At 38.9% G+C, this 27758-nt stretch overlaps 1 protein-coding gene across 2 annotated transcripts in view; it reads right to left on the bottom strand.

The window, feature by feature from the left end:
- Positions 1 to 27758, bottom strand: part of LOC106877428 (uncharacterized) — an 86107-nt gene that overhangs the window by 38025 nt on the left and 20324 nt on the right. For both annotated transcript variants that reach the window (XM_089352008.1, XM_089352009.1), the window contains exons 5-15: positions 26719 to 26901; positions 25658 to 25741; positions 24492 to 24671; positions 23936 to 24118; positions 22214 to 22366; positions 21280 to 21459; positions 16375 to 20379; positions 15284 to 15358; positions 13955 to 14137; positions 13478 to 13582; positions 12728 to 12790 (exon numbers count right to left, since the gene is read on the bottom strand). In XM_089352008.1, the coding sequence (XP_089208134.1) occupies positions 12728 to 12790; positions 13478 to 13582; positions 13955 to 14137; positions 15284 to 15358; positions 16375 to 20379; positions 21280 to 21459; positions 22214 to 22366; positions 23936 to 24118; positions 24492 to 24671; positions 25658 to 25741; positions 26719 to 26901 (5394 nt within the window). The remainder of the gene's footprint in view (positions 1 to 12727; positions 12791 to 13477; positions 13583 to 13954; positions 14138 to 15283; positions 15359 to 16374; positions 20380 to 21279; positions 21460 to 22213; positions 22367 to 23935; positions 24119 to 24491; positions 24672 to 25657; positions 25742 to 26718; positions 26902 to 27758) is intronic.

The following is a 27758-nucleotide window of genomic DNA, read 5'->3' as shown; positions in this document are numbered from 1 at the left end:
AACACATATCACAAACGAAGCAAAACCAAAACTTTTTTCTTTCTTCTTTGTTTATTTTCATTTTGTGAACAAATACAGACAGTGAACCATTCATAAGTTTAAAACGCCACACACACACAAAAATACACTATGCCTGGAGATAAATCTATCAACAAAAAAAATACAGATGAATACCGATCTGCTAACCTTAAAAAACTACGCTACGAGCAATGTTTACATGCTGAGAACTCGGTGACGGTGTTGTCTCAAAAAACTGACCCTAAACAGACAAATCCGTCCCCGAATGTTAACGCCAAAGCTCGTCATGCCTCAATGATAACAAGGCAGATCACAAACCAGAGTGGTTATCGACCGAATCACAAAGGGCCACTCACTCGAAATAGATCTGCTAGCCTTAAGAAGCTACGTCACGAAAGCTCGGAGACGGTGTTGTCTCAAAAAACTTACCCTAAACAGACAGATCCGTCCCCTAGCGTCAACGTCGAAGCTTGTTATGCCTCACTGTTAATAAAACAAAATATAAACCGCAATGGTCATAGACCGGATTATAAAGGACCACTTACTCGGATAATGAACCAGATCCGAGACGAGAAATCTGCTACTGGTTCAAATCTTCCCGACACACAGGAGCTGGAAGTACCCCACAACCGGAATATTCCAACAGATGGCCATCCATGCTCGTCATCAAATAACCAAAAGAAAAAGAATGAAAAATGGTCTAGGGAAGATAATAAAGAAGTTCTTAGAGCCTTCTACCGTGCCATATATTTCCCTACAGATAAACCTAATACTGTACAAACCTACTTAAACTGGAGACAGAAACACCTTGCAGTAAGACCCTACATAGACAGTAATAAACTTGCCAACGTCAGAAGAAACATTATAAAAAAAAAATTACTAACTGAAATAGAGATTGACCAAATTAAGCAAGCAGTAAAGGATAAAAAGAATGAAACTGCAGCTAAAGAAGATACTACAGAGGAAATAATTATAAACCAGCCCAAGGCTGATGAAAATACAGTAATAATTGAAAGAGTTAAGGTAACTGATAGGCAAAATAAAATACTCTCTGAACCAACCATAAACACTAAGGCAGGTGAAAATCAAATAGATGAAGGAAGTCATACAGAAATCGACGCAACAGAACTACATGATCTAAAAAATCAAATCATGATTGAATGGCTGAAAATTAAAGAAACTAGTATGAATGAACGCGACACTCTCCCCAAAATTCGCAATTCTAACCAAAACCTGAAAATAATTGGTAAAATCCGCCTTGCACTTAAGGATATAATTTCAGCTAATGATGTTGATATTACAGATCTCAACCACCTGTACTATGCATCCGCAAGAATCTCAACGATCCTATGTGGTGAAAAGATTAGAAAAAGACAACACTCCCACAAAAAGCCTTCTTGGCAAGAACGCATTCAACACCAAATTAAGCTGCTTAGATCTGACATAGAATGTTTGAAAAACCTTAAATTTGACAAGAGTATCAAACCTACAAAGACCCAAAAACTAAAGAAAAAATATAACATGAAAACCATAGTTGACATTGATGCCACCATAGAAACCATCAAGCAAAAGGTATGTGCTAAAGCTGCCCGCATAGCAAGGTATGAAAAGCGTGTTAAATTCTTCCGAGATAATAACATGTTCAAAAATAACCCCAAAAATTTCTACAGGAAGATAGGGAAAACACCAGTAACAATAAAGTCTGTCCCATCAAAAGAAGAAGTGCAAGAATTTTGGAATAAAATCTGGGCAGAAGATAAAACACACAATGAAAAGGCCCCTTGGATTGATAGAATAGCTACAGACCTAGACTCCTTAGAGGAGCAAAAGTGGGAGGGGGTCAGGGTAGAAGATATAAGATCTGCTCTCAGGAGGTCAAGCAAATGGAAGTCTCCAGGAAAGGATAAAATTCCTAACTTCTGGTTGAATGCCTTCCCAGAAAGCCATGAACTGCTAACAAAACTTTACAACGATGTTTTGCAAAACCCTAGTTTGATGCCCTCTTGGCTAGTTAATGGTTTAACATTCCTGCTTCCAAAAAATGAGGAAACAAACGAACCAAAAAATTATCGCCCCATAACCTGCTTAACAACAATGTATAAGACGCTAACATCTGTCCTAACCGAGTACACCTATAGTTTTTTAATAGAAAGTAGCATATTCCCTAATGAGCAAAAGGGATGTAAACGTGGATCTTATGGTTGTAAAGATCAGCTACTCATCAATAAGATGATCTTAGAAGATTGTCACAAGCGACACAAAAACTTGTCAATAGCCTGGATAGACTATAAAAAGGCCTTTGATAGCCTACCACATAGCTGGATTAGGAAATGTCTGGAAATGTATAAAATAGCTCTTACTCTGCGAAACTTTTTATCTGTAAGTATGAGATCATGGAGAACCACACTGATGTTGAACAATGACAATGAATCTCTAAATGCTGGAGATGTAAGAATTTCATGTGGCATTTTCCAGGGTGACTCACTATCACCACTCCTCTTCTGTCTAGCCCTAATACCGCTCTCAAAATTGCTCAATGATGCACAGTATGGTTATAAAATATTTGATAAAAATATAAATCATCTCATTTACATGGATGATTTAAAGCTCTTTGCAAAAAATGACCAACAACTCAAAGGCCTACTAGCGATTGTTAAACAATTCAGTGATGACATCAGGATGCAATTTGGCCTTGATAAATGTGCAAAAGCTATCTTTATCAAAGGAAAAATGACAAATACATCTAATGTGAACCTTGACCAGCAAAATGTCATAAAAGAGTTAGAACCAGCGGAGAGCTACAAATACCTAGGGGTAATTGAAGGGGACAATATCAAGCACTCAGTGATGAGGGAAAGGATCAGAAGAGAATGTTATCGCAGGGTGAGAGCAATACTGAAGACAGAGCTGAACGCGAGAAACAGGATCGAAGCGATCAATGCTCTAGCCATACCAGTCGTGACTTACAGTTTCAACATCGTTAACTGGTCAATTACTGAAATATGTAATGTTGACAGAAAAATACGAAAACTGTTGACAATGCATAGAATGCACCACCCTAAGGCAGATATAGAACGTCTTTATCTGCCAAGAAAAGAGGGAGGTCGAGGACTACTACAGCTGGCATTATCAATGAAGGTAGCCACAATTGGCCTAGACACCTATATGAAAAACTCTGAGGACTGGATGCTAAAACTTGTCTTAAAATATGAAAGCAAGAAAGCATCTTACTCAGTAACAAAACAGGCAAAGGAATATCTAAGTGAATTCCAATTGCAACAAATTCAAGAATTAGACGAACTAGAAACACCTACAGAAAAAGCTAAGCGCTTGAAAACCCGTGCTAAAATTGCTGCCTTAGCTATTATGACTGAAAAATGGCATGGAAAACCTCTCAATGGCAAATACCCAAAGAGAGCGAATAATGCAGATATTGACAAAGCCCTTACCCACCAATGGTTAATGGCCTCTGGATTGAAATCAGAAACAGAGGGGTTTATCATAGCAGCCCAAGATCAATGCCTACCTACAAAGAACTACCAGGCCAACATATTAAAGAACGGCAGCTCCCCATTATGTCGTATATGCCAACAACAAAATGAGACCATCGATCATGTTGTCTCCATGTGCAGTCTGCTTGCGCCTACAGAGTATCTCAACAGGCATGATAGAGCTGCACAATATATTCACTGGGTAATATGCAAAAACCTGGACTTGCCCCATGATAAAAACTGGTGGGAACACAAACCACCCCCAGTACTTGAAAATGATCACATTGCACTCCTCTGGAACTTCACCATTCAAACTGACAGAAAGATAGACGCAAATAGGCCAGACATCATACTGAAAGACTTCAGACAAAAATCATGCCTCCTCATTGATATGACTGTCCCAATTGATATAAACGTATCTGTCAAGACCTACCAAAAACTGAGCAAATATAAAGATCTTGAAATAGAAATTAGCAAAATGTGGAATCTGAAGACGAAAACAATACCTATTGTCATAGGTGCCCTGGGAATGACAGCGAAACGGGCTGATTACTACCTAGCTCAGATACCAGGAAACCCCAAAATGGCTGAAGTCCAAAAGATAGTGCTCATGGGAACTGCCCATATCCTACGTAAAATACTGTCTATGTGATCTCAAATTTTAAAGCAAACATAATTTTCTTATGGTTTCTTAAACATTCACTTGAACAAAACTGTACAAATCCAAATATATGGTACCCTAGGCATAACACCTACATGAACTTCTAACTTGTTGTCTCTTGAGGTCTCTGGGTGAGACTTGGATCCAACTTGTACAAATGCAAAACAAAAGTCAAACATAAAATAATAATAATAATAATAGGAATAAACACAAAGTAAATAAACTAAATAAATCAAAGTACCCTCATAAAAACAACATAGGTAACTTAAAATTCTTTAAAAACAATATTAATAACCATGAGGATAATAATAAGGATAATAAAATCTGGCTCATAATCCCATTTGGGAGAAATATCAAGAGTAATCTGATAGCTAAGTTTAGAGAAGTGATAGGTAGACACTTCCCAAGGAGCTCACACTATGGTAAGATTATCAACACACATATAATCAGATTTGGATTTTCAAATACTAGGAACATAGCACAGATAATAGCAGCACATAACATTAAAATACTTGAGTCTAGGGAAACAGGTATGAATGAGAATTTGAATAATAATATAAATGGCAGTAATAATAATAATAATAATAATAATAATAATAATAATAATAATAATAATAATAATAATAATAATAGTGAGAATGATAACAATGATGGTAATAATAATAATAATAATAATGATAATAATGGTGATAATGATAGTAGTAGAAATAATAATAATAATAATAATAATAATGGAGGTTCATTTATTAATAATAGGAGTAAGAGCATAATCACAGTAAAAGAGGTAAACCCTAGGAGAATAAAATTTGAAGGACCTAATGCGAAAGTCAAAAATATAATATATCAATGCAAAGTAAAGACTCAAACAGATACCATGGCATACTTGGGGTGCACTTCAGGACAGGTATGCCGTAGAATTTCTAACCATTTCTCATGCTTTAGAGATAGGAAGAAAATGGCTAGCACTAGTCTTAGCAAATACATCTGGGGTCTTAAGGAAAGTAATAAACAGTATTCATTAGAATGGTCTATAATAGCTAGATCAATGCCATATGAGAGAGGAAGAAAGTATTGTTCGCTCTGTACGGTGGAACTGTACCACATACTCTTCTCTAAGGATAAATTGATTAATAAAGTAAAGAATAATGCTCTGAAATGTACGCATATCATAAGAGGTACATTTCGTTGGTATAAATGATCTCAAGATGTGATGAAGTACAGCATGATGTCTCATGTATGTGCAATTATGCATATATGGATGAGTGCATAAAAGAGAGAGTGTGTGTGTGTGTGTGTGTGTATATATATGTATGTATGTATATATGTATATATATATATATATATATGTATATATATCTGTGTATGTATATGTATGTATGTATATATATATGTGTATGCGTATATGTGTGTGTGCATGTGTATGTATATATGTATGTGTGTTGTATTTGTATGTATGTGTGTATATATGTATGGGTATATATATGTGTGTATATGTATGTATATATATATATATATGCATATATACATTCATATATGTACTTGTATATATACACACACATAAATATTTATACATTTATATACATAAATATATGGTCATATATGCATGCGTATATCTCTCTCTCTCTCTCTCTCTCTCTCTATATATATATATATATATATATATATATATATATATATATATATATATATATATATGTATATGTATGTATTTATACATATACATACATACATATATAGATGTATATGTATATATATATATATATATGTATACATGTATATATATATATATATATACATATATATATATATATATATATATATATATATATATATATATATATATATATATATGTATATATATATACATATATATATATATATATATATATATATATATATATATATATATATGTATATATATATACATATATATATATATATATATATATATATATATATATAAATATATATATATATATATATATATATATATATATATATATATATATATATATATATATATATATATATATATATATATATATATATGGCTCACTGACTGCGGATCCCACATATATATATATGTATATGTATGTATTTATACATATACATACATACATATATATGGATGTATATGTATATATATATATACATACATATATATATATATATATATATATATATATATATATATATATATATATATATATATATATATATATATATGGCTCACTGACTGCGGATCCCACATGGATAAGTGAAGTGCTCAGTGCACAATTCAAGAGTGTCTTCACTTCTCCTCTGAGTCACATGCAGATAAAGAATCCAGCTGATTTCTTTGACAATAGCACTCAGCAGAAAAAGACTGCATCCATTACCTACATTGACATTGAAGAGGAAGATGTAATAGCTGCCATAAATGAAATGAGCTTAAATTCGGCAACTGGCCCCGATGGTTTCCCGGCTGTCCTCTTAGTCGTGTAAACAAGAATTAGCAGGACCACTCCGGATACTCTTCCAGAGTTTCCTTGCAAATGGTAAACTTCCCAAAAAGCTGAAGGAAGGCACCATATGTCCTATCCATAAAGGCGGAAGCAGAGCAGAGGCTGGGAACTACAGGCCCATCTCTCTGACTTCACATATTAGCAAAGTCATGGACCGAATTGTCAGAAAGAGATTGATTGCGTTCCTAGAAGAAAATGACTTGCTGAATGAGACCCAGCATGGTTTCCGTCCAGGTAGAAGCTGCCTCACGCAGCTCCTGCAGCATTATGACTGGGTCCTGAAGCAGCTACTTGACCATTCAAATGTTGATGTGATATATCTCGACTTTGCAAAAGCCTTTGACAAAGTTGATCATGGCTTGATATGTCACAAGCTGCGAAACCTTGGCATAACTGGTAAATTAGGAGAATGGCTGCATGACTTCCTGAATGGTAGAAGTCAGACAGTTGCAGCCAATGGAGAACTATCTAGGGAAACACAAATATTGAGCGGTGTTCCGCAAGGAACTGTCCTGGGGCCACTACTGTTCATAGTGGCCCTTCTGGACAGAATGACCTAAATGCAATATATGAGTGCGTAGAGCAAAACAATATGCAGTTCAATGCGGAAAAATTTCAAGTACTGCGCTACAAGGCCACAAGTACCTCCCAACTGGCATACACAGGACCTGGAGGTACTGCAATCCCAGAACCACAAGCCGTGAGAGACCTGGGCATCAACATGTGTAGTGATGCATCATTTCACATGCACATTGTCAAGTTGACAGCAAAGTGCAGACAGCTGGCGGGGTGGATACTGAGGACATTCCGTACAAGGGATCAAAAAGTCATGCTGACTCTATGGAAGACATTTGTCCTGAGCCGCCTAGACTATTGCTCTCAGTTGTGGTCACCACACAGTGTCAAACGGACAGCAGAACTCGAGGCAATTCAGAGGCACTATACAAAAAAGATCGCCACAGTCCAGCAGATGAACTACAGGGAGCGACTGCAGGCACTAGGTCTCTACTCCCTGGAACGCAGGCGAGAGAGATATGTTATAATTTACATATGGCAAATACTGGAAGGTCTGGTGCCAAACTTTGGCATCAAGTACTACAGGAATGCTCGCACGGGTCGCCACTGCATGGTGCCAAAGGTGCCGTCCACTGCATCTCACATAAGAACAAGATACTGCAGCAGCCTCGGTTTCAGAGGACCCCAGCTCTTCAATGCCCTGCCAAAACATTTGAGAGACCTGCAAGACACGGATGTGGAGGTCTTCAAGACAAAACTCGACACTTTCCTCTCCACGATACCAGACGAACCAATAGCTCGAAATGAGGCACAGTTTAGAGCAGCGATGTCAAACTCTCTTATACACCAGATGTGCCATCAAAACTCTTGATTGGACTATATCAGGTGCATGAGAAGAGCCATGCAAGGAACGTGAAGAGAGCAAAGCATAAAGACAGAAAATCACGGCGGTGCTCCAGCATGACCACAGCCACTTGGCTGAAACCCATAAATAAATAAATAAATAAATAAATATATATATACGTACATGTTGAAATACACATAAACACACATACACATAGAGAGAGGGAAGCAGAGAGAGAGTGAAACAGTAGATAGATAGATAGATAGATAGATAGATAGATAGATAGATAGATAGATAGATAGATAGAAGAGAAAGTATATATTTAAAAAAATAATGCAGTAATGTTTATATCATTATTAATTCTGATGCGCCTTGCATTAAATACATATTATCAATTTAACACCAAACCGTCAAAGAGAATAATATGCAAACTAGATCTTCCACCACGGTCCTAGTATAAGTTATGACAGCTTTCATTAGTAGCTGATCTGTGCTATTTATCAGGGAAGGAGGCCGGATGTATCTGCTGAAAGGTGTAGTCAGCAAACTGAGTGGCTGTCGTTTTGGAGCTCCTTTTACGACGTACAAATAGTAATCAAAGAACGTGTTAATGTATTCACGTTCTTATATACCCAACAAGCAACTGGACATTTGAAATGCTTATTTTTTATTGGGTTGCACAACACACACACACATGCTCACACACACATACATATACACATATACATACATACATGCATATATATATATATATATGTATATATCTATCTATCTATCTATCTATCTATCTATCTATCTATCTATCTACTGTTTCACTCTCTCTATGTGTATGTGTGTTTATGTGTATTTCAACATGTACGTATATATATATTTATTTATTTATTTATGGGTTTCAGCCAAGTGGCTGTGGTCATGCTGGAGCACCGCCGTGATTTTCTGTCTTTATGCTTTGCTCTCTTCACGTTCCTTGCATGGCTCTTCTCATGCACCTGATATATATATATATATGGCTACAGTCGATTATACAAGCTTGTAAAACAATTGGTATACACATGGTATACTGTACCGTATTCTACTTCTTTGTGAGTGACGGTTATGCATATTCTAATGCTTACATATTTGCGCATGTGTATTTGTTTGTGGCTGTTTCTCTAATCTATGTCAGCAGAATATGTAAATATCATTGAGATAACTGAAAACCCGTTGCTTTTGAAAATGTACACCGTGTCCTCTTTGTTCTAAACCGAGTTGCACAATCAACCCTTTGTCCTCTACACCGTTAGCTGTGCAACGAACCATTAAGCAACTCTTTGCAGATCTCTAACCAACGACTCTATTGTTCGCCAAATGTGATATAGAATTAAATTAAATTTTCAAGTTCTCTAATTATTTGTTCAGGTTTTTTTACTTTCTTGCCAAGACTTTCTTGTTTAGCAACACAACAGGCATTTGTACAAAACATACCAGTGCATCTATACAACACACACACACGCACACACATTATATGTATACGTATGTAGACAGATAGAAAATAGATATACATATACATATACACACACACATATATACATATACATATATACATGTATATGTGTGTATACATATATATATATATGTGTGTGTGTGTGTGTGTGTGTGTGTGTGTGTGTGTATTTATGTGTGTATAAATATTTATAAATGAACTGGTACTTTATATATATATATATACATATGTGTGTGCATATACATATATGTATATATATATATATATATATATATATACATAGGTGGGGGTGTATATACACATATATATACATATATCTATACGTATATATATATACATACATATGTGTATATGTATATACGTATATATGTATATATCGATAGATATATGTATATATATATATGTGTGTATGTATATATGTATATATATATATATGTATATACATACATATATATATATATATATATATATATATATATATATATATATATATATATATATATATATGTATATATATATATGTGTGTATATATATATATATATATATATATATATATATATATATATATATATATATATATGTATGTATGTATGTATGTATGTATGTATGTATGTATGTATATGTCTGAGTGAATAGAGGCGTTAGTGTCGATGTGATAGTCTGTCTTTGGTCGTACTTGTACGTGTGGGTGTATGTGTTTGTTCCTGTGTGGTCTTTCAGTAGAACCAAATGAAGAACCAACTGAAGAATCTGTTAATAAATGTTTATGAAAAGCAAAGGTGTTACCAATCAACAACTGGATCAGGAAGGGGTGATAAGAGCCGCTCTTATCTTCTTGTTTTCCGAAGAACCCCAAAATGTTTTATGAATATATGTATGAGTGCATCTACGATTGCAGACATGCATGTATTCATGTTTACACCTATGTAAGTGAAAGAATCTATAACTGTGTATATATATATATAAATACCGGTTCATATGATAATTATAATATATATATACAAACATGGTACAGGCGTGGCTGTGTGGTTAGGGGCTTGGTTCCAAACTACATATTTCTGAGTTCAGCCCCACTGCATGACATCGGGCCAGCCAAAACCTCCTGAGTGGATTTCATAGACGGAAACTAAAAGACCCGTCATGTATATGCATAAATATGTGTATGTGTGCGTGTGTGTCTTTGTATCTCTCTTTGTCCCCTGCCACCGCTTGACAGCTGGTGTCGGTTTATTTAGATCGCTATCACTTTGCGGTTCGGCAAAAGCCTGATAGTATAAAAATATAAAAATAAGTACTGGGATCAAGTAATTTAACTCAAAATTCTTCAAGGTGATGCCCCAGTATGGCCGCAGTCTAATGACTAAAACAAGTAAAAGAGAAAAATATATAAGACTGAATGGCAGCATCTGTAATATTTATTCTCAGGGAAACTTCTCAAAGAGGCTTTTGTACTAAAAATACAGAGCTTTGTTCAGAAAGTCAGTGGATTACAAGTCATTGTGTTTCGACCTGGTTTGGTCTCCTCAGTAACGAATACTCCAAACGTTATGAGTGAAGCCGAAAATGTGTGTTCCGATAAAGAAAATTAACAAAACAAATCTGAACAAAACACTGTGTGTCTCTGAAACAAGATCTTACAGCTAGCGCAGTTCCATTTTTGTATAACGTTATAACATAATGATGTTATATATATATATATATATATATATATATATATATATATATATATCAGAATTTTTATCTAAGACTGTTTAAATGCGTCTATTATTTTTATTATAGCTTGGCTAAATTTCGCACAAGATCAGTAGATGCTCTGTTTACTGATTTCTAAAACATGTATACGTAGTTTTCAACCTGACTCAGAACATCGAGGATACTTGTCATCGAGGATACTTGTCATCGAGGATACTTGTCATCGAGGATACTTGTCATCGAGGATACTTGTCATCGAGGATACTTGTCATCGAGGAGACTAAATCAGATCGAAACATTGTATCTAGCAGTCCACTTGTATTATAAACCAAGCATTATGCTTTTACTGAAAAGTCTTTTGTAGAATGTTTTCTAACACAAAATATTAAAGCTAGAGCCGCTCCATGCTTGTATGCCTATAAATGTTATACACACTGGTATTTTGATCTAAGGATTTCTCAGGTGTGTATATAAAAGCAGAAGGCGCAATGTCACAGTGGTCAGGGCAGCGGACTCGAGGTCATAGGATCGCGGTTTCGATTCTCACACGGGGCGTTGTGAGTGTTTATTGAGCGAAAATACCCAAAGCTCCAAGAGGCTCTCACGGGGGATGGTGGCGAACCCTGCTGTACTCTTCCACCACAACTTTCTCTCACACTTTCTTCCTGTTTATGTTGTGCCTGTAATTCAAAGGGTCAGCCTTGTTACACTGTGTCATTCTGAATATCCCCGAGAACTACGTTAAGGGTACACGTGTCTGTGGAGTGCTCAGCCACTTTCACGTTAATTTCACGAGCAGGCTGTTCCGTTGATCGGATCAACTGGAACCCTCGACGTCGTTAAGCGATGGAGTGCCAACAATAGAAGTAATAGATATAATAAGTTAATAATAACTTGTTGAGTATATTCATATATTACAGCACAAAGAATTTTGATAGAAGCTTCCCGTGAAGATTTCTAAAATGGAAAGACAACGGAGATGATACAATTGTTAGCGATAGAAAACAAAACTATACAATGTTGTGGAGGTCAGCTTTCCAGAATGTGCAAACCCTTCATTTGAATATTTAAGAAACAAGGGAGGACTGAGATTTGCAATACCTGTGTTTCATTACACAGGTGTGTGTGTTTCAATTGACCAGACCAATACTAAACCACTATTTTGTCCTTGTTACGTCTCAATCTACTGCTATCTCGCACCTTCGGATGATCTCTACTCAACCGCTACACAACTGCTACTCGACTGCTACTCAACACACCTACCACGGCCAGACTACCTCTATTTATATGTCTTGGGAAATCCTACTTCTTCGCCTGGGGGCATCGACACAGCAGTCTTATAGATTTCAATTTTGATAATTTTGAGTTAAAGTTCAACTGCAAAGACTTCTCCATCCTCAGAAAGTTGTGGAATGCTTTGCCTTGGCTTAACAATAGTAAAGAAACTGAACTCGTGACGTCGTTCATCTAGATGTAAGTTAAACAGGACATAACTTTATGTAACATTAATACTCTACCGTTTGGGTTGACTGCTTCCATCTTTGGTAAATTAGAACTCACAGGAACAAAAGTGCCATTTACTGGAAGATATAACATTTATATAAATATAGCATAAAATATGTTAGTTAACGGCTAGGTAAATATTTTCTTTGAACAATAAAGAGACAATCAATTCTATGTAATATTCTTGTTTCAGTTTGCTCTATAGTGATTTCAAGGTTTTAAAACCACGAGAGAATATATTTGTACAACAAGCGTCGATTTAGTAGGAAGGTATACAAGCAAAGTTTTGGTTTCACTTAAGCTGAATATTTAAAAGTCCAAATATTTAGTTGTTGGTCTTATATATTATGTTCAGGAATTATAATGCCAGTGTAATTCTACAATTAGTATAAACATGTGTGTGTGTGTGTGTGTGTGTGTGTGTGTGTGTGTGTGTGTGTGCGTGCGTGTGTGTGTGTGTGTGTGTGTGTGTGTGCGTGTGTGTGTCTTTGTGTCTGTGTTTGTCCTCCACCATAGCTTTACAATCGCTACAGGTGTTTTTACGTCTCCGTAACTTTGCAGTTCGGCAAAATAGGCCGATACAGTGGAGTCGATTCAAGGTGGTGGTCCATCATGGCCACACTCTAAAGATTGAAACAAATAAAAGATTAAAGGATATATTCTTAAGTTTTACTGAATGGTGACTTCGATAATGTTTCTAATGCACATGCGCTTATAGATAAATATTTATCTTTTAATGGATGAAATCAATAGATAACACCCACCATTTGCCAGTAGATCGTTTGCTCCAGCCGGTAGCTGGAATCCGCCATTTGTTCTGTTTAACTGACCCGGACGTTCTAAGAGATTCTGTGACCAGGTAGGATTAGCTGGAAATGTACGGAGGAAGAAAAGTAGGGTTTTATTACGAATTATATCTAATTTAAGCTATTTAACATTATGTACATATTAATAAAAGCAAAAGAATATTTTATTAGAGTTATCAATCCGAAATTTACAGACAAACCTAAGCCCATAGATACAGAGATAGACAAAACACAAGTATAATCAAAATACAAAATACAGAAACAAAGCAACAGACACAAAACACATTCCCGTGTCAGTTTAACAATAAGTTACAATTCTATCTTCGTAGATTATTAGGAAGAAAAAGGAAAACAGAATGGTAAAAGGAAATTAAGCGTTTAGAGATAATAATATGTGTATATGTGTATGTTGGAGACCAAAAGTTGATGACTTACATTCATAAACACAGCTTCCCAATCTTCTGTTCCAAACTGTCTGAGTTGGACATTCTAACACGTAGAGGACACCGTAGTTGCAATGGTAGAACTGTTTGTTGGATCCGAGTTTGGAATAGTAAGTGTACTTTCTACAGGGGCGACATTGTGGGTTTTTCACTCCGAATACACAGAACTGTGTGGCTTTAAAATGAAAGAAAATATTCGAGTGAATCATATATATATATTTGGCATCATTTCTAAAAATAGCCAAACACCTACTGCTGCTGTCCAAAGGAATAGGTATAAAAGACAAAAGAACAGCCAGTCTGCTACAGTACATCTGTCAAACGGGACCTTGATGAATGCCATGAGGCAGGAAAGTATACTAATCCTTATATATTTAATACTCAATATTTCATATATTCAATAAGACATTCAATACTTCATTTCATTTTACTATTTACATTATATATTCCATATTCTATGTCCCACATTCATTTTATAAGAATATAAATAAAACATAAAAACCAGACAGAGTTGGAACTCTTTTAAATAATATATATATATATATATATATATATATATATATATTCTGTAAATAATGATAATAGTATTTTATATGCTTAAAGCTTATAGCGATCATCGCGCATTGACTAAAGAAAATACGCAGTAATATATATATATATATATATATATATATATATATATATATATATATATATATATATATAAATGCAAAGTTTAGGTTAGCTAAATATATCTGTGACATATTTCAACTGCTAGAACGCAAATTTACCGCAGTTACTGTAGAGAAAATTTCTTCTTATGGTAAAAAGGTATAAAAACACCATATCTGTTCAGTGTCACCATCTATCAGGATTCCCAACATTAATGTGCCTGCGCCAGTAGACCGCCAGGTAGTAGAAATTACCGAGGTATTAGCGCCAAGCAGTGTTTAGGCATCAGGAAAGTTAGGTGAGTTAAAAGTTTTTGACATATTTCAACTGCTAAACGGCAAATTCACTGCAGTTACCGTTGTGGGCTGTCTGCTCTCGCGTTCTCTCCTCTCTCCTCTCTCTTTTTTTCTCTCTCTCTCTCTCTCTCTCTCTCTCTCTCTCTCTCTGCCCTCTCTCTCTCTCTCTCCTCTCTCTCACCTCTCTCTCTCTCTCTCTCTCTCTCTCTCTCTCTCTCTCTCTCTCTCTCTCTCTCTCTCAACCTCTCTCTCAACCTCTCTTTATTCTCATTACCTGTGTTACACTTAATTACAGTTCTTTCGTCAGTTGAACAACCATCAACTGTAACTTAATATAAACTACAACATAATAATAATAACAAACGTAATCTTACTATTAACATCGATCACTTCTTTATTTGTGAGAATTCCCAGAAGCGAAGGTATTAATGGGGTCACGGTAATAAATCCTGGAAAACATAAGGAAATTCATAAATAACAGCAGAAATATCAACAAAGTTGTGTAATAAAAAAAAATGAATTATTATTTATTTATAAATTTATGAGCCCTTTTAAAGCCTAGCCAGGCTCATGGGCCCGGTTTCCCGATTTCTGTGGCGTATGTGTTCCCCCCCACCCACCAGCTGGACGGGACGCCAGTCCATCGCAGCGTTACTCAAAAAACAGGAAGAAACATTGAGAGAAAGTTGGGACGAAAGAATACAACAGGAGTCACCACTACCCCCTGCCGGAGCCTCGTGGAGCTTTAGATGTTTTCGCTCAATAAACACACACAACGCCAGGTAGGGGAATCGAAACCGCGATCTTCTTTCTGACCGCGAGTCTGCTACCCCAACCACTGGGCCATTGCACCTCCACAATAAAAAAAAATCTAACATTACGTAAATCAACTAATCGATAGATATATTAGTTTAAAATTATGACATTAGGCCAGCAGTTTCGAGGCAAGGAGTAAGTCGATTACACAGATACCAGTGTTAAACTGGTACTTAGTTTATCGACCCCAAATGGACGAAAAGCAAAGTCGACGGCAGTGGAATTTGAACTGACTCAGAACATACAGACGGACGAAATGCCGCAAAGCATTGGTGCCCGGCGTGTTAACGGTTCTGCCAGCTCACCGCCCTTATAAATTGATATATCAATTAATAATTTTATTGACAAGGGCTGACTTTTCGGGGTTTTTTTTTTTGTTTTTTTTTTTGTTTCACGGAGAACATATCTGGGAGGCTACCGAAAAGCAATTTATCCGACGCTCACCGTAATGCACAGTTTCGGATAACAATTAACAAGGTTTATTGTTATGTTTTACAATTCATTACGATAATGAAAGGAGAAACAACACGCCAGTAATTTAATGTTCAATCTCACTGCCAAAACAATGTGTTAAACATGTAAATGAAGACGTTAGGAATTGACGTTAAACCAAGAACGAGTAAATGAGAATCAATAATATATACTTAACCATTATTCTTTCCAGATGAAGGTTCAGTTGTTGTTCCTCTGCGAGTCAGATCTATTGACGGTTTCAAAGTCGACATTCTTCTATTCCCTGTACCATTTGTACCTTCACCAGTACCAACACTACCAGCAGTACCTTGTCCGCCACCACTACCGCCACCGCCGCCACCGCCGCCACTGCCACCACCACCACTGCCACCAGCACCGCCGGCACCAGCACCGCCACTGGCACCGCCACCGGTTCCTTGCTTTCCACCTGCAACTCCTCCACCTGCAACTCCTCCACCTGCAACTCCTCCACCTGTAACACTTCCTGTACTCTGGCTACTGCCTGTGACTCGTCCGGTACCCTGGCTACCGGCTGTACCACCTGTACCTTGACTGCCATCTGTAACACCTCCAGTACCCTGATTACCGCCTGTTTGGTCTCCTGTACCAAGGGTACCACCTGATACTCCTCCAGTAGACTGGCCACCACCTGTAACACCTCCTGTCCCTTGGCTACCACCAGATTCTCCTCCAGTACCCTGCCAAACTCCCGTACCGCCTCCTGTGTCTTGGCTACTGCTTGCAGCTCCCTCAGTACCCTGACTACTGCCTGTCTTACCTCCCGTTCCCTGGCTACCAGGTGTTCCTCCTCCAGAACCCTGGGTACCACCTGTTCCTCCACCTATTACTTGTCCACCATTTGAGATCCCTCCAGTGCCTTGGCTACTACCTGTTCCACCTCCAGTACCCTGGCTACCAGCTATAACTCCTCCAGTAATGTGGCTACCACTTGTGCCCTCTCCTGTTACCTGCCTACCACCTCCGGTACCCTGTTTACTACTCGTTCCACTTCCTGTACCCTGGCTCCCGCCTGTAACTCCTCCAATACCCTGGACACCACCCGTTCCTCCTTCTGCAACACCTCCAGTACCCTGGCTGCTACCTGTTCCTCCTCCAGTCCCTTGGTTACCACCTGTTCCTCCTCCAGTTCCCTGGTTACCACCCATTCCTCCTCCTGTAACCTGGTTAACACCTGTTCCTCCTCTTGTACTTTGGCTACCACTTACAACACCCCCTGTACCCTGGCTGCTACCCGTTCCACCTCCTGTTCCCTGATTGCCACCTGTTCCTCCTACAGTAACCTGCTTACCACCTGTTCCTCCTACAGTAACCTGCTTACCACCTGTTCCTCCCCCTGTACCCTGGTTACCATTTGCAACACCTCCAGTTCCTTGGCTGCTACCTGTCCCCCCACCTGCACCCTGGTCACCACCAGTTTTTCCTCCAGTACCCTGTTTACCACCTGTTCCTCCACCTCCTGTAACCTGGTTACCACCCGCAACTCCTCCAGTACCTTGGCTGCTGCCTGTTTCGTCTTCTGTTCCTTGGTTACCACTTGTTCCTCCTCCAGTACCCTGGTTTCCACCCGTACCTCCTCCTGTACCCTGGCTGCCACTTGCAACACCTCTAGTACCCTGGCTGCTACCTGTTCCACCTCTCATACCCTGGTTACCACCAGTTCCTCCTGTACCCTGGCTACTACTTGCTCCTCCTCTAATACCTTGACTACCACCCGTTGCTTCGCTTGTACCCTGGCTACTACCTGTTCCAACTCCTGTACCATGGCTACCACCCGCAACGCCTTCAGTAACCTGGCTACCACCTGAACCTCCTCCTGTACCCTGGTTTCCACTTGTTGCCCCTCCTGTTACTTGTTTACCACCTGTTGCACCTCCTGTACCCTTGCTACTACCTTTTCCTCCACCTATACCCCCGCTACTACTCGTATCGCCTCCTGTACCCTGGCCACCACCTGCAACTTCTACAGTACCCTGGTTACCACCTGTTCCTCCAGCAGTACCTTGGTTGCCACCTGCAACTTCTCCTGTACCCTGAGTTTCACCGATCCCTCCCCCTGTACCCTGGCTACCACCTATATCCCCTCCAGTACCTTGGCTACCTCCTGTTCCTCTTCCAGAACCCTGGCTACCACCTGTAATTACTCCATTACTCTGGTTACCACCCGTACCTCCTTCTGTACCCTTGCTATCTTCGGTAACTTCTTCTCTACCCTTGTTAGCACCTGTAACTACTCCTGTATCCTGGCTACTACCTGTTCCCTTTCCAGTACCTTGGTTCCCACCTGTTGCTCCTTCTGTACCCTTGCTAACACTTGTACCTCCTCCTGTATCTTGGCTACCACCTGTTTCGCCTCCTGTACCCTGGTTACCACCTGTAATTCCCCCTGTACCCTGGCTATCACCTGTTCCTCCTCTTGAACCTTGGATCCCGCCTGTAAATCCTCCTGTTCCCTGGTTACCACCCGTACCTGCACCTGCACCTTGGTTACCACTCGCACCTCCTCCTGTAACCTGGCCACTACCCGCACCGCTTCCTGTACCCTGGCCACCGCCTGCAACTCCTCTTGTACCTTGACTACCACCCGCACCACCTCCTGTAACTACTCCTGTACCCTGGCTACTACTTGTTCCTCCTCCAGTACCTGCGCTACCACCTGTACTCTGGCTACCTCCCGTACCTCTTCCTGTACTCTGGCTACCTCCCGTACCTCCTCCTGTAACCTGGCTACCACCTTTCCTGCCTCCTGTACCCTGGCTACCGCTTGTAATTCCTCCTGTACCTTGATTATTACCTGTTCCTCCTCCTGTATCCTGACTACCGCTTACTACTCCCCCTCCTCCAGTTATCTGACTTCCACCGGTACCTGCTCCTGTACCCTGGCTACCGCCTGTAACTCCTCCTGTGCCCCGGGTACCGCCGGCTCCTTCTCCTTCTGTTACCTGTTTACCACCTGTACCCGATCCTGTACCCTCGACTCTATTCGTACTACCTCTTGTACTCTGGCTACTACCCGCACCTCCTACTGTACCCTGGCTGCTGCCTGTTCCACCTTGCCCCCCTGCTGTACCCTGGCTATCACCTGTAACTCCTCCTGTGTTCTCAGTAACGCCTGCTCCTCCTCCTTCTCCTCTCGTTACCTGGCTACCACTTGTTCCCTCTCCTGTACCCTTGGTTCCACCCGTAACTCCTCCTCCTGTACCCTGGCTACTACCTGCACCTCCTACTGTACCCTGGCTGCTACCTGTTCCGCCTTTCCCTCCTGCTGTACCCTGGCTACCACCCGCACCTCCTCCTGTAATCTGACTGCTGCCTGTTCCACCTGTTCCGCCTTTCCCTCCTGCTGTACCCTGGCTACCACCTGTAACTCCTCCTGTGCCCTGGTTACCGCTTGCACCTCCTCCTCCTCCTGTTCCCTGGCTACCGCCTGTACCCGCTCCTGTACCCTCGAATCCACCCGTACCTCCTCCTGTACCTTGGCTACCACCCGCACCTCCTCCTGTAATCTGACTGCTGCCTGTTCCGCCTGTTCCGCCGGTTCCTCCTACAGTACCCTGGCTACCGCCTGAAATTCTCCCTGGAATTTGGCTGCCACCCTGGTTAGTACTTGTACCACCTCCAGTACCCTGGCTACCCCCTGTTCCTCCTGCAGTACCCTGGCTACCTCCTGTTCCTCCTGCAGTACCCTGGCTACTCCCTGTTCCTCCTGCAGTACCCTGACTACCCCCTGTTCCTCCTGCAGTACCCTGACTACCCCCTGTTCCTCCTGCAGTACCCTGGCTACCCCCTGTTCCTCCTGCAGTACCCTGACTACCCTCTGTTCTTCCTGCAGTACCCTGGCTACCCCCTGTTCCTCCTGCAGTACCCTGGCTACCCCCTGTTCCTCCTGCAGTACCCTGGCTACCCCCTGTTCCTCCTGCAGTACCCTGGCTACCCCCTGTTCCTCCTGCAGTACCTTGGCTACCCCCTGTTCCTCCTGCAGTGCCCTGGCTACTACCTGTAATTTGGCTACCACCAGTCCCTCCTCCTCTGTCCTGGTTAATAGCTGTATCTCCTCCAGTACCCTGGCTACCACCAGTTATTGTTTTTCTACCATCACCTTCTTCGCTTGTTTGATTTTCAGGTTTAGCATTTATTCCACGTAATGCAGAAGCAAGTTCATCTGCAAAATGGAAGATGAAAATTTAAACGACAATTTTGTACAAGTTTCCTTATATTCTTTTCTTGTATTGTTAACTGAAATTTTGATGACATGTTGATATTTAATCATAACAACGACGAATGAACACATTGCTGTGAAATAAATAACTATCGTAATTTCTGGTAGAAAACATTCAAGACTATAATCATAGTATTTTAACAGTTCCACTCGTCAAACCAGATGATGATACGGAACTGAATTCCGCTAAAGGAACAGAAAACTTTGGTAGCATTAACCAGTAAACTAATTTAGTTTAAAAATCAGCAACTCAGAACACAAAAGGCACAAAAAATCTCGTTCAATTTTCAAACAATTTCACAAATCTGCCATCATTCACTGGCAATATATTTTTGTCGACTCAGGAAAAAATGAAAAACAAAATTGTTTCAGTTGGATCTGAACTCAAGCTGCAGAACATATCACAAGGTATTTTGTCCTTGGCGACACTGTTACTTAACCACCTATATTTTTATGTTTACAGTGCCTAAACTTCCCAAGGGATCGCCCATCTAAATAGTAACTATGCTCAAAGTTGCTTAATTTTGATGGTCGAAAGTGAAGAGAAACAACGCTTTTAACGTGACATAACCGTAAAGATTATTACAATTTTAAAAATTGCTTTCTCGTAAGAGCCTTCTATTGTTTATTGACAATTGGCCCTATTCTCTTCATGACATATATGGGAGAAAAGAAAGGTGCATTGACAAAATCTTATTTCGCCCAAATTCGCTATTCTGTTGCATAACAAATAGGACCTTTAGAGGATTAAGAATCATAGTTAAAATCGGAAAATGAACCCGAAAATAAGCTTTTATTAGCAGAAGGGTTTTTCAGTAATTTCTTTGTAGTTCAGGGACTTACCATAGATGCATTTAGTCGATTCACCGTCCCAAACTGTGTTTAAAGGACACTCCATGATGAACAACCATCCAGAGAGGCATTGGTAAAATTCGATCGTGGATTTCAGCTTCGGATAAAATGTTCCGGGAGCACATCGACGACATCTTGGCTGATTCACTCCAAAGATACAGAAATTGGTCCCTGAAATAGCAGAAAGAGTACGTGCTGAGAATATGCGTAGGTGAATATATATATATGTGTGTGTGCTTGTGAGTGAGTGTGAGTTTGTGTATATATATATATATATATATATATATATATATATATATATATATATATATATATATATATATATATATATATATGTATGTATATGTATGTTTGTATGTATAAATATTTTTGTATGTGCAAAAATATATATATGCGTATATATATATATATATATGTATATATATGTGTATATAATGTATATATATATATATATATATATATATATATATATATATATATATATATATATACACATATATATATATATACATATATATACATATATATTATATATATATACATACATATACATATATATATATATATATATATATATATATATATACATTATATATTTACATATATATTCGCATATATATATGTGTGTGTGTGTGTGAGTGTGTGTGTGTGTGTGTGTGTGCGTCCATTTCTTTCACTCTCTACCACTTTTGCTCTCTACCTCTCTCTTTCTTTCTTAATCTTTCTCTCTCCTTCTCGCTTTCTCTCCCTCACTGTCTATTCTTCTTTGTGATTGATTCCCCCGATGCGTTTCTCTTTCTTCTGATGAAAGACAAACGTCCGAAACGTTAACACTCATTTGTTTCATTAAAGCTTATAACTAATATAGTATTGGTAAGTCTTGTCTTGCCCACAATAGTACAATAAACAAAACTAAAAAACTTACTTGTAGGCTCGATTGGCTCCCTTGAGTGCAATCCTTTTGATGGAGTGTATTCATCTCGAACCCCCGATGGTATGTTAGTGACATCTGGAACATGTTCTGGAAGGGCTGAAATATCTGGAATTCCTTCTGCTGTATTCCAAATACCGGGAACGCCTGAAAGTGGAAAATGAGAAATTAAAACAGCTTTTCGAGAAAAGACATTATCTTATAACCAACTCTTGATCTCAAATGTTAAGGGGTATCATTAAAAACAATCCATGAGTATTGATGCAGTTGATGGCGGCGGCGGCGGTGGTGGTAGCGGTGGCGGCGGTGGTTGTGGTTTTATTATTACTTAACAGTAAAGTAGCGCAGTGGTGTTCACCAGTCATTTAATATATAGATTATTGGGTAATAGGAAACACACTCGTGGTGCTCGGATTATTGTCTTGGACTAATCCTATAGGAAGCCTCGAATTCAAATCCGTAAAGCAACAGACTACTCCAGGATATACGGCGAATACCACATGGCATTCGTCACGTGCTATTTAGTACCATACATTTAAGCCTTGTGTTCAAATTCTACCTAGGCCATTTATTTTTTTTAAATTGACTTGCCTTGATAAAATAAATTCCATATCAGGCCCTTGGATCGATTGATTCGACAGCACTTTTCTAAATCTTGCAGTTCTTGTGGTACCAAAACCGAAACTCATTGATGTAGTACTCAGAAAATATTTCTGTGTGGTTAAAAAGTTTGCTTCCCAGCTATGTAGTTTGGGGTTCAGTTTCACTGTGCGTCATCTTGGACAAATGCCTTCTCACCCTGGGCCGCCCAAGGATTTGTCGGTAAATTTAATAGACAGAAATTAAGAGAAATCACTCGTATATATATATATATGTGTGTGTGTGTATATGTATGTATGTGTGTATGTATATGTATGTACGTATGTATGTATATATAATTTCATAACGTACCTGAAGAGCGCAGAGTTGCATAGACGGACTGTTATGTAACACTCCGTTGAACGCCTAGTGCGAAACCGATTGGTAAGATCAGCCGTAATGGATGTATAATACTGTACACTTCAATTTATATATATGTATATATGTGTATATATATATATATATATATATATATATGATTTTACAAAATGGAACAAGAACGCAACAGACGACAATAAAACATCCGGACAGAGAGACGATACAAAGACGGACAGAAAAAAAACAAAAAAAAAATAGGCGGCCAGGAAAAACAAGGACGAGTCATTCGCACTCCTTTCTGATGAAGAGCGTAGGTTCGAAATGTAAAAGACCTTCTCACCTTCCCGAGCGTTAAACTAATACACGTGTTTGTTGTTTGTACACCTGTCTTCGTCTTTTGTTTTTCTGTAAATTTCAACTATATATATATATATATATATATACATACACACATACATACATATGTATTTAGACATATATGTGTGCGTGTGTGTGTATGCGTGCGAGTGCGTGTGTGCAGTAATGGGATCATTTAAATCAGATCAAGACGAATCAACAATGAGGCTCTTTTGTGGGTTTTGGCTAGCCATTTTATTCTGGATATTCCAGGTAATGTAATCATCCAGATTGTCGTCAATAAGGGGAAATGGGATCAAACTAGTATCAATTATCACTCAAATCAAAGTAAATATCAAAAAATAATAAAATCAAAAAAGAAGACAGCAAGGATGAAGAGAAAAAATATCTTATAACACTCACTGCCAGCTACGCATTCTTTTAACAGGCCGGCCCATACGGTTCCAATTGGACAAGATCTCACAAATAACCATCCATGGACACATTGGTAGAATTGTCTTACGGATCCAGGTTTGCTGTAGTAAGTGTCTTGTAGACATGGTAGACAATCTGTGTCATCGTTACCATAGAGACAAAGGGATGATGCTGGAGAAATAGAAGCGGAAACTTGGCGTTATACAGTTATAATCTTTGTGAATATAGAATGTCGTTGATGAAACGGTGGTATGAATATCACCTAATCTCTTTCTTCGTGGCTTAAAATTTTAAAGGATGTGTTGAAAACACACAGCTGGTAATATAATACTATATTACATGCATATGCAATCACATAAACACACACAGCATTTAAAGTGCGACTGCACTGATTACTTTGAAATGACATGGTTTCAAAGCCGGCTTCTTAACCACAGAGAAATGAGGGTGTCAAAACCTGTAATACACTTATAATGGATGTTTCGTTAGAGTTGAAATGTAACCAGTTACATATGAATGAAGAAAACAATTAAGAGATTCTCACCTCCGTAAACGCATGCTGATAACGTGCTATTCCATATTGTTCCCGAGGGACAATACATGAGGTAGAGCCAACCATTTTTGCAATGATAGAAGTGAGAAAGAGATGCTGATTTGCTGTGATAACTGTCATTTTCGCATGGTTTACATTTAGGATTATAGACGCCAAAAACACACATCGTCTCTGAAATCAAAATAAGATATTTATTATTACTGAATAATAATCCTTTATACTACTGGCACAAGACCAGAAATTTTGGGGCAGGGAATAGTCGATTACATCGACCTCAGTACTAGATAACAGGCAATATTAGATGTTATATTTTGGAAACCCCGTCACTTTAATAAGAAACGAAGACCAACTCAACTTCATCTATTTTATTGGCAGGTTCATAACATGAAACTAAGCATCTAATGGAGAATAAGAATAAGAGATCTCTCGCAGCCTTGTGGGACTCACCTCCGTTACGGTGCCTTGAAGAAGAAGAAGAAGAAGAAGAAGAAGAAGAAGAAGAAGAAGAAGAAGAAGAAGAAGAAGAAGAAGAAGAAGAAGAAGAAGAAGAAGAAGAAGAAGACAAGGACACACTTTTGACTGTAATTTATATGAAATAGATACAGTGTACTCCTTTACTTGTTTCAGTGATGGATTGCGAGCATACTGGAGTGCCACCTTGAAGGGCTTAGCCGAACTAAAGTCAAGGCTGAGTCCACTGAATTGCGATCAAAGGCTTTCTATTTATGACCATCCAATCCTTTTGCTCACGGCCTAATATATTTAGAACTACGGAATCCTTTCTTCTTTTCTCATCTTTTAAGACAGTTGTGTGTGATATAGGAAAAAGATGAAAATATTTTGCCGCTGTTTTTAGCAGATCGGTGGTAGGACCACATAGTGGGTTCCCCGTTGGCACGTCAACCCCACCTTCACACTTTTCAACAACTAAAGTGAAACAGAATAAAAGTATAATCTTTTCTACTATAGACACAAGGTCCGAAATTTTGGGAAGGGGGCTAGTCGATTAGACCGCCCCAGTACACAACTGGTACTTAATTTATCAACTCCGAAAGGATGAAAAGCAGAGTCGACCTCAATGGAATTTGAACTCAGGACGTAACGACAGACGAAATAAGAATGAAAGTAAAATATAAGCATTAAGGTTTGATGGTTACCAGAAGCACTTTGAACTTGCTGTGTCGGTTGAACATCCAGACTGTCCCTACGTATATTCAGCTTGTTCTTCCATCGTGACAGAACTAGAAATAAAAAAGCACGTTTTTTTTTTTTTTTATGTAAAGCATGGAAAAAAAGGAAATATGAAATGTGTATATTTGTGTTTCGTGGCTTTTCTTAATTGATATCTCCTTATGTTATATCACACTCCTTTGACAGATTCATACTGAGGATGACCTCCATTGCTTCATTCATATATTCCTATGGGTATACTAACATAAATCATAACGAAAACTTTATACACTACAAACGCACTATATTCTAGTTTTGAGGAGGAGGAGTAAGAAGGTGGTGGTGGTGGTGGTGGTGGTGGTGGTGGTGGTGGTGGTGGTGGTGGTGGTGATGGTGAAGGGAGGGAATAGATGATGAAAGAAAAAAGAAAGAAGCAAAGAAAAGATGAAAGAAAAACAGAAAGGAGATAGAAGAAAAGGGTGAAGAAGTGATTGAGGAGGAGAATGAGGAGGAGGAGGAGGGGAGGAGGAGGAGAAGGAGGAGGAGGAGGAGAAGGAGGACGACGACGACGACAACGATGACGTTGATGGCGACGGTGTGGTGGTGGTGGAGGTGGTGGTGGGATGCTGGTGAAGGGAGCGAATAGATGATGAAGGAAAAAGAAAGAACCAAAGGAAAGAAGAAAGAAAAACAGAAAGGAGAAAGAAGAAAAGGGTGAAGAAGTTATTGAGAAGGACGAGGATGACGACAACAGCGACAACGATAACGTTGACGTCGACGACGAAGTGGTGGTGATGGTGGTGGTGGTGGTGGTGGTGGTGATGCAATAGTGAAGGAAGAGAGGAAAAGTAGAGAAGAAAAGAAATAAGGTTAAGAACAAGAGAAAGAAAGGAGGAAAAAAGAAAGAAGAAGAAGAAGAAGAAGAAGAAGAAGAAGAAGCAGAATGAATGAATGAATGAAGAAGAAGAAGAAGAAGAAGAAGAAGAAGAAGAAGAAGAAGAAGAAGAAGAAGAAGAAGAAGAGTTGTTTTATAATCGAAATTGCTTACAGTCGAAGATGCACGTCCTTGTATGCTGGTACCAAATGGTTCCAGATTGACAATATCTCGGCAGTAGTACACCATAAACACATTTGTAATATCTGGTTTGGTCGTTCGGATGCGAGTAAAATCCACCGGTTACACACGGTTGACATTCCGTCATTAGATTTTCTTTGGAACACAATTTTGACACTGGAAAGTATTAGAAAATATTGGCATCAAATTTTAGCACAAGGCCAGTAATTTTGGGGGCAGGAAAAAGTTGTTTACATCGACCCCCAGTGTTCAACTGGTACTTATTTTATCGATTTTGGAAGGGTGAAATAATGCAAAGTAAAGACGGACGAAATGCAGCTATACATTTTGTTCGGCGTGCTAACGATTCTGCTAGCTTGCCGCCTTAATACTGGAATCAAATTTTGGCACGAGGCCAGTAATTTCGGGAGTTGGGGCTAAATTGATAAGATCGACTCTAATGCTCAGCTGATACTTATTTTATCGACCCCGAAAGGCAAAGTCGATCTCAGCAGCATTTGAACTCAGAACGTAAAGACGGACGAAATGCCGCTAAGCATATAGACCGGCATGCTTACGATTCTGCCAGCTCACCGCTTTCTTGCCGCATTAATTTTGGTTTCAAATTTTGGCACAAAGCCAGCAATTTCGGAGTGGGCAAGTCGATTATGTCGACCTCAGTTTTAAATGGTATTTATTTTATCAACCCCGAAAGGATAAAAAGCAAAGTTGACTTCGGTGGAATTTGAACCCAGAACGTAAAGTCGAACGTAATACTACTTGTCGCCGTAATATTAGGAAATATTTTTTTCTACTCTAAGCACAAGGCCCGAAAATTTGGGGGAGGGGGCTAGTCGATTATATCGACCTCAGTACTCAACTGGTACTTAATTTATCGACCACGAAAGGATGAAAGGCAAAGTCGACCTCGGCGGATTTTGAACTCAGAACGTAAAGGCAGACGAAATACTGCTAAGCATTTCGCCCGGCGTGCTAACGTTTCTGATAGCTCACCACCTTTTTTTTAGACTTAA

Source organism: Octopus bimaculoides, chromosome 5 (genome assembly GCF_046866305.1).
Source record: "Octopus bimaculoides isolate indiv1 chromosome 5, ASM4686630v1, whole genome shotgun sequence".
Taxonomy (NCBI): domain Eukaryota; kingdom Metazoa; phylum Mollusca; class Cephalopoda; order Octopoda; family Octopodidae; genus Octopus; species Octopus bimaculoides.
The sequence above is the reverse complement of the archived record's forward strand: the minus strand, read 5'-3'. Positions and strand labels throughout refer to the sequence as shown.